Source organism: Amblyomma mixtum, chromosome 10 (genome assembly GCF_055824585.1).
Source record: "Amblyomma mixtum isolate Tamu chromosome 10, ASM5582458v1, whole genome shotgun sequence".
Classification (NCBI taxonomy): Eukaryota; Metazoa; Arthropoda; class Arachnida; order Ixodida; family Ixodidae; genus Amblyomma; species Amblyomma mixtum.
Genome location: NC_143021.1, coordinates 55309598 through 55323647, shown reverse-complemented (window position 1 = coordinate 55323647; position 14050 = coordinate 55309598). Strand labels below are relative to the sequence as shown.

Below are 14050 nucleotides of genomic sequence, written 5' to 3'. Positions count from 1 at the left end.
TACGACGACGCCTACAAAACCCTGCGCCACCTATATTACGCAAGCCGCCGCGGTGGCGTGGTGGCATCCCTCATAGCCTGAGTTGCTCTGGGACGGTAAATCCGCATAAACCATAAACCTATCTAATGCCATTTCGATCCGGCGGCCCCGAATGAAGTCCACACTGATGCCAGTGGTATTGGTCTCGGTGTAGTGCTCACCCAGTGCAAATGTGGATTCGACGAATATCTAGTTACATATACCATTTACCAAGGCTGAGTCTAACTACTCTGTGACTGAAAAAGAGTGTCTCGCCATTTAGTGGGCCTTAAGCAAAGTTTCGCCCTTACGTGTACGGCCTTCCTTTCATGGCCATTACGGACCAACACGCCCTTCGTTGGCTTTCTTCATTGAAAGATCCTTCTTGCCGCCTGGCGCGATGGGCCCTGCATCTCCAATAATATGGCATCCGATGTTTTGGGTCGCTCCCAGCTACCCGCCGAATTCCCCAGCCTCTGCGAAATACAAGCCCCTGCGCTCCCTCCCTCAGCGGCTTGCCTTCTGAACAGCGCAAGGATCCCTGGATTAGGGCTCTTCTCGACTTTCTCTACGACCCATCGGCGGTTATACCATCGCGGGCCCTGCGCCTTCAAGCTTCATATTTTGAAATCCAAGATAACCTGCTTAATTAGCGCAATTTTCATTCCGATGGAAGAAAATGGCTCATCGTTATTTTTCAGAACCTGCGGTAGTGCATCTGCTCATGTTTTTAAGCTGACTTACAATGCGGTCACGCGGGTCTTTTCATGACTTACATGTGCCTCCACCTCCGATGCGACTGGTGCGGCATGCACAACTTCGTTTTCAAGTACGAACACTCATTCCTTGACTGTCAACGCCGCCACGCACCCATCACACCCACTCAAAGGCACCCCCTCAAGTTGCAGGAACTATCTTGTCTGCCTCTGAGGCAGAAAGTTGGCGTAATTGGTGTTTAGATTAAGAGGACGTAGTAATAGCGCTAAAAACAGGCACGAGAGGGTAGAAGAAGACAACACAAGCTCTAGAGTTGTCTTTTCTACCCTGTCGACCCTGTTTTTTAGCGTTACTACTATGTCCTTGTCTGCCTCGCCTTTTCGACCGCGTTGTCATACGGGCCTGTCCTGTATACTGCATGTGGCAAACGACGAGTTATTGTTGCCGTTGACTGCCTCACGAGGTATGCTGAAACCACCGCGCTTCCTGCTGCGAGAGCCCAGGATGTGGCATCCTTTTTTTGTGGTGGTTCATCCCTAAACGGGTGCCCCTCGTGAACTGCACAGTGATAGAGGCCGCGTGTTCCTGTCTGGAGTCATCAAAGCTCTGCTCCGCGAATGCAATGTCATCCATCGGACTCGCAGTGCTTGCCATCTTCAGACAAACGGCCTCAGTGAACACTTTAACCACACGCTGGGTGAAACGCTGACAAAGTACGTCAGTTCGAACCACACCAGGCACACCGAAGATTGCTGGCAGATTACCTGGTCAGTCACGACAGCTATCCAGTCCCCCCCGCCGGAAAAAAAAAACCCGCCACGATGAAGATCACCCTGCCCAGCATTTCCTGCCCGGCTGTCTTGTTTTGCTGTGTATGCCTCTCCGTACTCCGGGCTTCTGCCGGAAACTGCTCGCTAAATATCAAGGCCCCTATCACATCATGACGCGAACATATGTCAGCTATACTGCTGAGTCACTCATGCTTTTTCCCGACCTCTGACGCCGCAGCCGCGAGTCTTTACATGTCCAATGCCTCAAGACATATTTTCATCTCGCTGTCTTGTCCGCCCCTTAAGTCGCTAGGATGGCTCCTCTTCTGCCCGGGGCCCATTGCAAGGAAGAAGACGGGCACATGCACGAGCCTAGTGCACACTTCTGGCGGGACTGGCTGATCGCTGACTGCTGTCTGCCCGGATCTCTTTCCGAAGCTTCTCTAAATAAACTCCACCTTACAGTTGATAGGAAGTCAATAAATTTTTCTTTTGTTTATGCACTGGTGTCAACAGAAATATAGTAGAAAACGAGAAAACATTCTCGTTGATACCAATAAATGCAAATAGTTGTCTAAAGCTGCTGTCAAACATTTAAAAGCAATTTAAGCAACCTTGAACACGAAAGAAAAAGGATCAATGACAGTCGGCAAGCCCAGCACAACGAGTGAGCATATAACAGGAATTTAATTTTAATGATATCAGTGAGAAACACTTGCTTTCGCATTTAAGATTTAGGGTAAACAAGGACAGTGGATAACAGAACACTTGCTCCAGATTTCGTAAACGTGCCTTGACTTGAAGACTTTTAGTGACATTTTTTAGTAGGAAGTTGGGTAGATTTTGGTTCTTCTTATTAACTTTCCTTAAAAGAAAGTTACTTGTAAGCAAAATAAGTTTGGCAGAATTAAAATAAATTCCAACAATACTCAAGTGTGATTGGCCCGTACTTCAAGGCAATTAACAGTACTTTCTACGCAAAAAAAGAGAGTTATTACAGGAGAGCAATCATGACTTTGTTACTGCAAATTCATTCGAATGATATCATTCTCTCGTGTATTCGGCCTTAAATTCTGTGCTCAGGCAGTGACAGTAAAAGTACAAATTATTTAGTATTTTAGATCTAATAGTTTTAGCAGAGCCGGAAAACCGTTCTGCCCATACGATAAGGCTTTGATGTTGCTAGCGTTGCAACACTTTTCAAGGCCATACCTTGCGTATAGTCGTAGTTACCATAGTTAGCGCATCTACCTGTGACGGTGCTAAAAATGCGTAATTGTTCGGGCCGCCTTCTCAGGGGTTGTTTTTCTGGAGTAATACATGTTGTAGGGAAGAAAAAATTGAAGTGAAGCATCACGCACATTTATTTCTACTCCACTGTATGATACGCTCTAGCCTGTTCCAAAGAGGCAGAAGGCGTCAGCTGCCGACGAACTCCTTCCCGAACCTCGACTACAAGTGCATATTCTCTCGCAATACCTCTAGCAGTCTCTTTCATGCATCAGTGTCCAGCCCAATCTAAGCCACTCCGTGCATAGTTCTATTTTCTATTGTCCTCTAACGCAGTGACTCTGAGAATAAATAATTTCGAGAGGTGGATTGTAGCACACCTTGTTTAAGAGACGATTTAAAGCAGTTAAGGATCTCAAGAGCCCGGGAAAAAACTTCAGCTTCGGGGCTGCGGAGGATATGCGGTAGCAAACAGCAGGAGGCAACACTGAGCGATGGCAACAGACTCGAAACTCGAGGCTGTCGCGGACGCAGCGTCCGAGTACAGATATACCTGACGCCGTTCATGCAGAGAGCAGTTCGCACAAGCACACAGCACCGCAGAGCACACACGAGCACAGAGCTGCCGCCAACCGCACTCTGCAGAGGGAGCATGAACGTTTGGAGACCCGAGTAAATGACAGAGCTATACGCCGAATTGGCTGTACGGCGAGAAAAATGGCGGCAGTTGAGGCGCTCAACTTCAGAAACATTGATATCACTTGAAATAAAATTCCAGCCGAAAAAAATCGTGAGTAGTCCGTGGCAGTAACTTGGCTATAGAATGCGCGTGTTTTATATTTTCTTGGTACACCTCTACAGGCAGCCTGAATTTATTTTCCTAGTGGTCTGGAAAGAACTCAGTGTTTTCATTTTGCGAAAATCGCAACACTGGCGGATTTGGGCCAGAATTGTGAACAAAAAATTGCGTGATTTCGCTTTTTGTTTCTCTTTGTAAAGAAGTATATTTAGACATTGTTCAGAAAAATATGAAGCGTTAAGAAAAAGAAATCAATTTTCTACAAGAAGCTGGTGAAGGTCGAGCACAAAATCTCGCGCATAAGAAATTCAAGAGTAGGATGCGAATGAATTGTAATAGCAGAATGGCTATTGTGACTAACGTGTATGGGTAGCAATTATTTTATACATTGCTGAAATTACTGTTTTCACATTTTTGCATGGGAGTTTATGCATACAGGCATAGATTGTCTGCGTGTGAGTGAATAATCACGGAATCCGCCGTGCCCTTTGTGCATGTTCAGTGAGGCAACCAGCGTTACGTAAATAAATTGACAAATTTTTTCTCCTTGATTGGTGATTCCGCGTGCTTGAATTGCAAGAAGTACAATGTGTGGAGGACGTGAAGCCGGACCCATGACCGCGATAGGCAGGGGCGAAAACTAACTATTAAATGTTTGTTAACGCATTGCGTATGCGTCCGGTAGGCAAGGTCGCATAAAAAACTGCGGTAGCGAGATTTTCAGCAGGTCTCGGTCGGGAAAACATTGCGCAAGGTGCCGAATGGCGTGCTGCACAGACGCAGAAAACAGAGGCGATGCTGCGTTGCGTTGGCGCAGGTTTTCAGCAAGTACCGCATGGCACACTCCGGCGGCACACTGATGCTCGCGTATTCACGGTGCGCAAACGTAACGTCAGTGGCATCGGCCAAGGTAGGCAGTGCACTGCAAAACACACAGTATGTGAAAACCCAAAACCGAAACCATGCGGTGGGGGAGGTAGCCGACATCGTCACCATCAGTCCCAAATCTGCGCGGAAGTTGCAGTGAACTATAGTCGGATGCGACTGAAGAACGAAGCGGCAATGCCTCTCAGAGGAGTCTCTCCAGAAATGGCGTCGACCGATTCTCCCCCTTGACCAATCCCCTTGGACCTGCTAGCGTGAAATTGAAGTGGGTGGCGGATGAATGGAGAATAAGGGTGGCTTAATCGGATTAATCGTGAAAATCGGTGGGCGCCACTGGCTGGAGGGCCCCCTTTGAGGGGCATCTGCAGCTTGGTTCTTGAGTTGTATCCGACTATAGATAGTCAGTGCAGCGGCCGGAGATCTACGCATGGCTCAAGTAGCGTGGCCTGAAGCTGCCCGCTTTCTAGAATTTCCCATCGCAGCACTGCCATTAGCGGCTGCTATCACTACGGCATTGGAGTGCTTGCGAGTAGTCACATTTTTCACCTAAGTCACTATCGCTCCATCGGCTGCGTAAACAAAAGTTAACATTTTGGTCGTGTGATGAACCAAGCACGCGCCGCAGCGAAAATAAGTTTCCAGTCATCTTTGAAAGAGTTTAATATATCTTTCACGCGGGCACTTTCAAAATCTATCGAGCAGAGGGCCTTCGAGGTTATCCATCGCTATTAAAATGCGAAGGAATTGCGCCGCTCCTACACGGCAAATTCGATCGCCGTCGGGAGTTTTCATCACCTCTAACCAAGGTACTCTGGCGTCACTGTCGCCGCCAGCAATTTTGCACGCAGTGGCTAGCAATCAGATAACAAGTTGACTAACGAGTGTTTTTTCTTCTGAAATTTGCTTTAAGCCGGACAAACCTCATCAGGTCATGGTCCTTCTGTACTTAATTTGTTTCTTTTTCATCTTCTTTGATGACTAACAGAACGGGAAAAGGGTACAGCGTACATCATACAAGCGTTGCTCTAACCAAGCTCATTATGTATTGCATAATGCTTTTTACTGACTATTTCCACTTATGCTTTTCCTGCTTGGGGTCTTGACCGCAGTGCGCCGCAAGTAAAAAAAAAACCACATCCTTCATGGTCTTTCTACAGTAGTTTAAAAGCAGGACTTCATTTTCACAGAATTACTTCAACGCTACTTATCTGTCACGGCAAATTCACGGCAAATTTCACGGCAAATTTGAAGTAAACTAGTGGTGTGGTAAGTGAATGGCAGACATGGCCCAGCGGGAAAGGAGCAATAATTCGAATTCATGTGGAGCACTCCGCCTTAAAGGAACCGGTGTGGCTAACGTTAATAATTCGTGCCATGCCATATTGTGCTTGGGTTACTAAGATCCTGTAAAACTTAGATTAAAGCTGCACAGAAGAAAGCCATTCGTTTCAGCTCTCATGAATGTTGATGATCTTGTTTTCCTTCTACGCTCCGTTGATCACAGTTGACTGCTGATCACAGGTGCAGCTTTGTAAAACCTGTTTCGTAGTTTTGCGCAGTGTCGTTCGTTCATATCAGCATTCAGTTTCTGGTTGCACTGCTCTAGCTGAGCCTACGCCAATGAAATATTGCCGTAACATTTACGCAGGCCTCTTGCTCTGCTCGAACCAATATATTTGAACTTCTTGCACTTCTCCACTGAGCCATCGAAGTTTGCAATAAGCTGCGCGACTCCTTTCATTCACTTCCACGAGGCACTCGGAACTGCAATTAGTGACATACAATTGTTGTAAGAATAACCACATTAAGTACTTTTTGTGTGCTTGTTTTCCTTGAATTTTTAAGATCTAGAGACATGCGCAGGCTTGTCTTGCGCACTGGAGCGGTGTACAGCGACTCAGGCAAATGAAATATTACTGCAGGTGCGCTCTTCGGGGCAGGCTCACTGCTCTGTGCTGCTTTGCTTGAGTACAAGCATTGTCTCTGACGCAGTGCGTGCTTAAATATTTTGATTAAATATTTGAGAAACTCCAGCGTTCTAGACAAGACTGCTCGTTGTTGTAGTGTTTGTTCTTGCGTTGAACCCCCTCTTCTGTTATTGCTACAAATGGCGGTACATTAACAAAAAAGGACTAAAAAGTTAACAGCAAGAGTAGCTACTTTGTCTCGCCTGCTGCAACGGCTTACAACTTAGCCTCCTGCGAAAGTTAAAAGGTGAAATAGAGTGAACCTTTAAAAGTGCAAAATGTATTCAGCGTTTCGCTATTTTTGTATAAATTATTAATTTAATAAAGATGTTCATGTTTGCAGGATGTTTTTAAGTCATCGTGCATAACACACGAATTCAACAATATGTGAATTTGAGATACACTTTGCAATCTAATAAAACCTTGTTGAGTGTTTAAAGGCCGGTTAAAATGTGCTCCACTTCTTAGTGTGCAGTATTTTAACATTAAAGCTTGTGCTGTGTGCATTTCTATTTTCTCATTCTCTCCCATTTTTCAGCATCACTTTAGGATCGCCACGGCAATATTCTGCGCAAAGTCAGACCCCTCAGGACCCAATGGTTTCCCCGTGAGCGGCACAAGCAACAGGGACCAAAGGCAATGATCAGTACGGCGACGTCCATCACTGACCTTGAACCATGTCATCAGCTTGGGCTCGTGCTTGAGTTCGTCGACCTTGCGTACCAGGCCCATGGCCCCGACCGCAGAGAGCCCCGCCTCCATGAAGACCTTGTGCGCTGACTTCACGAACGACGAGGCCAAGCTGGTCGCGTCCTCCTTGCCTTGCAGCATGATACTCAGCGTGTAAGGCGAGTAGCTGATGCCGAAATTGGTGTGGGGGTCGCCCTGGTATTCGCCGGCGGCCTGCGAGCGCCCCAAACAAGGCCGGGAAAATTAACAGGGCCTGCTTGGACAAAACACGCAAAACGGTCTGATTCCGTCTACCTATATTAAGGCGAAAGCCTTTAATGCCTCATACTGTCGTTAGCAGACGCGTCGGCAGCCGTGTCCACAGACGCGTCGGCAGCCGGGTCGACCGACGCGTCGGCAGGAGTGTCCATGATATTGTTCACAGCGCAACAAGAACGGGACAAACGAAAGACGAAAGAGTAACACAAACAAGCGCTGTTTCGTCTTTCGTTTTTTCCGTTCTTGTTGCGCTGTGAACAATATCATGAATACTTACCAACTCGCCCAAATTTCTGCCTTGGCAGGAGTGTCGACAGACGCGTCGGCAGGGGTGAATCCGCTGAAAGGCGGATTCGTCCGCCTTTCAGCGTCACTGCTTAAAAGGCTCAAGGTTCCAGCATGAATAAAGGCGCATCTAGTGAATGCATGGGCTTCATAAATAAAATAAAAGGAGTAATGTGAAGAAAAGGAAAATAAAAAATAAAAATAAGAAAATAAACAAAATAAAAACAAAATAAAAATAAGATGTGAAAATAAAAAGTAAAAACAATAAAATTAGGAAAAGGAGCAAAAAAAACAAAATATCAAAAATAAAAAGTAAATAAAAACAAACAGTGGCCAGGAAACGCTTTCGCCTTGCAGCACTTTAGAGAGCCAAAGTGCCCCCTGAATTTTTGCAAGTCATAGTCGAGACTCTCTTAAATTGTTTGTATTTAAATATTTCAGGAACTAATATGCACTATGTACCTATATTTATTCTCTGCATCGCTAATTAATGTGTTGTGTATTTTGTATTTTGTCGCTTATTGAAATTTATTTTCATGACAGGTCCCGCCTGCGGTCTTGTACCATGGGACCTATCGCTGTATACGCTTGTAACCTTGTTTGAATTTCTCAATAAACTTTCAACTTCAACTCTCCGCTGGATTTTAGCCATGGAAAGGTGTTTTTGCCTGGTCAAAAATATGTAAGAATGTCGTATAAAAGATTCAGTTGGCTGTCAATGCTGATGGTTCCTCTTGCTAGTTCGAGTGTCTGGGCTGTAAAGAGTAAAAACGACTAAAAAGAACGAAAACGTTTGCTGTCGACTTGTCTTTTAGTCGCGTTCGTGTTTCGCAGTAGCCTTAAGGGTCCCGTTGAGCGAAAAACCTGGCGTGATTGGCGTTGTCGTCGGTATGTGCGAAAAGCCGGATTGGTCGAGAGGGTGATGATTGGTTTATTGGTTTGGTCTATTGGGGTTAACGTCCCAAAGGGACTCAGGCTATGAGACGCCGGTATGAGAGACATGGGCCTCTAGAATTTCGCCTCCATCGAAATTCAGCCGCCGCGGCCGGGATCGAACCCGCGTCTTTCGGGCCAGCAGCCGAGCGCCTAACCACTGAGACACCGCGGCGGGGTGAGAGGGTGATGAAGTCGTATGTGAAGCTGTGGAATGAAAAGTGACTAAAACTTTAGAAAACTGGTGATTAGAAGGGGGCGACAAAACTGTAATGTAATTAGAAAATGCAAGTATATCAAGCAAATGATTCACGCTGTAAAGAGCTGTGCGATAATTAGTCGGGTATCAAAACTCTGAACTTTTGAATGCGGGTCAGACAGGCTACGACAGAGTTCTATATACGGTTCAAATTGTGAGAAAACTATGTACTGCTAGTGGTAGTGCAGTGAACTGCTGAAAGTTGGGTTCTCGCAAGGTGACTGGCGTGCCACTCCGGACATTTTCGCCAACATGCCTTGGGTGAGTGGCCCACATTTAATACCTGGGAGTCGCGGTGCTATGCTATAGGGTGAGTCAACTTTCTGGATTGGAGAGGCAAAACAGGTGCGCGAAAACACAAAGAACTTCAAGAGCCTTGCACTATCTATATTTGCACGTGCCGTTGTATGCAGCTTTTTCCTAGTGAGCGAGCTAAGGTACACGCTCCAGGTCTTTTATTGCTCTCGATTTAACATGCAGAAACATACATGCACAACTGACTTGTGGATCTACGTATGAAAGAATCAATAGAACGAGCCTTTTTCGAACCGGCGTTAAACTCAGTTTAGCTCTCCTGTACTTGCGACATTTGATCAGCAGATCTCTTTTCTTCCGAGACGCTTTGGACTAATTTTTGCGAAGTGTATACCGATCTGGGCTGGGCAGATATTTACGAAATTTGGTTGCCTTAACAAAGAAAATTTCCGGGCGCTGTTTTGGTTGCCTCAGAGAACACTATTTAGGTCGTGGATTTCTTGAACCCCATTTTCTTTTTGAGTATCTTAGCAGTGTGTTTAGAAAAAAACTATAAGCGTATGTGCGATTCTGTTCTGTCAATCCCAATATTATGTGAAGGTCTAGGCTGGAATTTTCTAAAATGCGTCAAAAATATGTGCGTTCTAGATGGGGCCAAAGGGTTCAATTCAATAAAAGTGAAGGCCTATCTCGAAGAAAAGTGCTTTTCTTCTAGCATGGGGAACGCACTATTAGAATTGTAGGAAGACAAACTACTGAGCACGTTTTTACTTTGTTAGGTGAGTTATGTTTTTTTTATATTCTCCAACAGACACTGAAAAGAGTTGTATTCTTGAAAAAGTAATCCATCCCTACAGTGTAAGACAAGGACACAGAATGAATTTGACAGGAAAGAGAGCTTAGCAGAATACAATGCATCACCAACTAGCCTCACAAGTGTTTGGTTATCCGAAAAAACTCTACAAAAGACGCCTGTAGAATCAGATTTCTGGCAATGGAAGATGATGATGGCATGTCACTATATATGATAAGGCTGCTGGGCCTTCCCACTTTTTGGCGATCTAGAATCGCGGCCAAACATGCTGAGGCGGATGCTAGGGATTTGAATTCATACTTTGAAGAGTCTATCAGAAACGTTATGGAGGCGTAGAAGATAAGGCAACGCCAAACACAATGCCCTTCTAGTATGGAACGGAAGCCTTTTCCTAAATTTTTATTTTTCTTGTAAAAGTTGTGTAACACTCTCTCCAAATATGTCTTGGGTACGTGGTTATTTCTTCGTTTCGTACATAGGCCCCTGGGCCACAGAGGCGGGTTCGTACGGTTTGGGGCTCTATATGTGGGTCACGTGGCCTTTCGCGCATTAAAGAAACAGAGCACGCGTGTCTGCGTGGGAAAAATGAGAAGCTAATGGGACTCATTAATGTTATCGTACTATGACCTTAAAGGCTGAACTTAAGTGTTCACAAAATAGTTATTTCACGGCACAATTAGGGGTCCACCTTGAGCCAGTTAACGACTTCTCAAATTCAGCATCGAGTCAAGACTGCGAATAAAGCTAGGCAGGTAACCAGAGCGTCTTAATTCCCTAAAAAAAGCGGTCAAGGTGTCCAGGAAATGGGAAAGCAGAGGAAATATGCGAAAGAAACATGCGTCAATACAAGAGACAAAGCTTGGTGCGTGCATCGAGCTCTCTCGCTGGCCTTCATCCCACCAGTAAGTGCTGGGTCTGGCGAATTTGGCTGGAAGTCAGCAAGAGAAAGATAATTCAATACCTTATTAAGGCGGAAGCCTTTAATGTCTCATTGTTGTAAGCAGCAGTTGTCGACAGAAAATGTCACGCTTTTCAATTGGTGGAAACGGTCGTGACGTCACAGTGCGCGAATTTCAAACGGGGCCAATTGTACTTTGGCTAGTAACCATGCAACCAATTGAAGGGATCGTATAGTGATGCTCCAAGTAAGTGGTACTGAGCTTAGTTAATTGCTTAATTACCAAATTAGCCTAATTAGCTTTACTAGTCAGGCCATATAAATAAATAAAACCGATTAAGAAATTGGTCGAGCTCGGGAATCGAACCCCGGTCTTCGGCGTGCGAGACGAGCATGCTATCCACTCGGCCATGCCAGCTTTTTTTTTTGTCTTTATTGCCTGACTCGGCCATGCCAGCTCGAGACACCGCATTCATTAGTGGTGCCTTTGTTCATTCCAAACCATCGAACTCGGCCATGCCAGCTCGATGGTTTGGAATGAACAAAGGCACCACTAATGAATGCGGTGTCTCCGCTCACTCCCATCCTCCTCCCTTCCGGCGAGGTTTAGGTGTCCACCGAGACATGAGAGACAGATATATTTCCTTCCTTCAAAAACCAATTTACCGACGAGCGAGGCGTAGAACCGAATGTGCGATGGCGTTCTATGGACTCCTTGGCAGCGTTGCAAGACGCTGTCGCGTTCCACTCTTAGGGGCGAAGCTTAACATCTTAACCACACATCAGTGACCACACTTTAGGTCAAAAAGTGCCCCCCTGAATTTTGTGACAGTTACTGCGTAATTTCCTTTCCTCAAATACAATTTTCATTTTCTTCATTACGGCTCCTCTTTATCTATCTTCTTTCACTCCCACTTCCTCCCTTCCTCTACGGTGCGGTTCAGGTGTCCACCGAGATGACAGAGAATTACTGCGCCATTTCCTTTCCTCAAAAAGCGTTGCGTTCAAAGGGCAAGGCATCGCGCCGAACGGGTGGTGGCGTTCCGTGGACTCCCGACAACGCGCTGTCGCGTTCCACTCCTAAAGGCGAAGCTTAAGCGTCATTAATTAGCAGTTAATTAGTATTCAGGCATTAATCCGTAATTAACCATTAATTAGTGATTTGTCATCACTTAGTAATTAGTACTCAATTACATGTGACGCCGCCAGTGCCACAGAAACAGCGAAGGTGGTGCGGAAAACGCTTCCGCCTCTACCCACTTTAGACAGTCAAAGTGCCCGCTGAATTTTTTACTCGCATATAGGTCAACCTTTTTTTTTAAATTTTGCCCATAATTAGTTATCGACCAATATTCGTGACAAAAGAAAGACCTTCGACCTATATTCGTGGCCAAAAAGAGCAGAAGTAGCGAGCTACTGGAGTTCGGTTGTCACGCTGGCCGTTTCAAGCAGCGCCGGCTACATTGGTACTGTACTTTGTACTATACTATACTATACTATACTATACTATACTATACTATACTATACTATACTATACTATACTATACTATACTATACTATACTATACTATACTATACTATACTATACCATACCATACTATACTATACTATACTATACTATACTATACTATACTATACTATACTATACTATACTATACTATACTATACTATACTATACTATAGTATAGTATACTATACTATTGCTGTGTGCACCCGCATTGCTCTTTCGCTCATTTCTGTGGTCTTATCGTGGTAGACAGCTTAGGAAGCAGTACATTTTGGCGTTTAAATACGTACCAAAGCCAGTGTATTAGAGTTTATAGAGGGGTCGTGATCAAAACAAAAGCTCCGGCATGCATGTCGACGCCGTAGTCGCGCATAACACATATATTAAAAATCAAAAATTTGCGTCAGTTAAAATCTAGCAGAAGTGCTAGTTCAATGGGTCGACTTATATGGGCTGACTTATATTCGAATATTTTTTTTTATTTCTCGGTGAGCACAATGTATACGGGGCGACCAATATTCGTGGTCGATCTATATGCGAGTAAATACGCTATATTGCTTTATGAAAATACTTCGCACATATGTTATGTCCAAGCCGCTCATTCCAGACTTTCTGCAATTCTTCGGCTGGCGCAGCATGAGCACTGCTGTACGGGCGGGGCAGGAAAAGTCGCATGGAACATGTGCCATGTGATGCGATGCGAATTGCTTAGCGCTCACCGCCGGCGCACGATTGGCGAATCGCGCGAGAAAGGACAAAACTTCACTGAACCACAGCACTGACTGTAATCGTGTTTCCGAGTGATAATTATTTATTATTCATTTTTATTTTTATTCATGCTTTTAATCCTATGATGAGAGTCAATACAGGGAGGGAAAACATACGCAAATAAAATTAGAAATACAACTCTTATCGGGAAAAATAAATTCATGAAACAGAATTAGCAAATCACACCCCGTTCTCGCAAATACTTCTCCAGAGATAACAAATTTCTCAGCACCAGTGTGTTAACAGCATCACTTGGGAAATCATTCCACATTTCAATCACATCCGGAAAAAGTGAACAGTGGTACACATCGATACATGTAATCATGGGTTGTATTACTCTACTGCGGTTTTTTCGTGAGCAACGTTTCAGAGGTGATTTTACGTAGTATTCCCTTAATTTTTAATTTGCCTTGCATTTTCTTAAAACAAAAAGTTTCGACCTGTGCTTTTCTGTTCTCATTCCTATCAATAGTAACACATTCTTTTAACAGTTCTGCGACTGAGTGAGTGCGGTGATATTTAGAAGGCGCTGCAGTCCGTTGTATTCTTTACAGTTTGTGTTTTAAACCCGCTTGATGTGTGCTCCATACAGCAGTTGCATATTCTATAATTGATCTTATAAACGTTTCGTAGGCAATCAACTTTTCTGGTCGCAACACGCAGCTTTCTCCTTAAAAACAATTGTCTGGGAAGCTTCTGAATATATACTTGAAATGTAGCTGCGGTAATTATGATTATATGTTAATATAACCCTCAAGTACATGAAACTCTGAACCTCATCCAAGGCATTCTTACTGATACTATGTTGAAACTGCATAGCACTCTGCTTTCTTGTTGAATGTGTGTATGCGTTTTTTGTAGTTGATTTTCATGCCCCTTTTAAGGCACCAGGAGTTTAAGGACTGAGGATACCTATTTACTTTAACCTCATCTTCCAGACAACATAAAGGACAATAAATTACACAGTTACCAGGAAAAAGTTTGATCTTAGCAGGCGG

General features: G+C 44.6%; 1 protein-coding gene across 1 annotated transcript in view; it reads right to left on the bottom strand.

The window, feature by feature from the left end:
• The window catches only part of LOC149325835 (uncharacterized), an 80368-nt gene that overhangs the window by 15081 nt on the left and 51237 nt on the right, over positions 1-14050 (bottom strand). The window contains exon 3 of the mRNA XM_089564397.1: positions 7056-7289. Within this exon, the coding sequence (XP_089420523.1) occupies positions 7056-7289 (234 nt within the window). The remainder of the gene's footprint in view (positions 1-7055; positions 7290-14050) is intronic.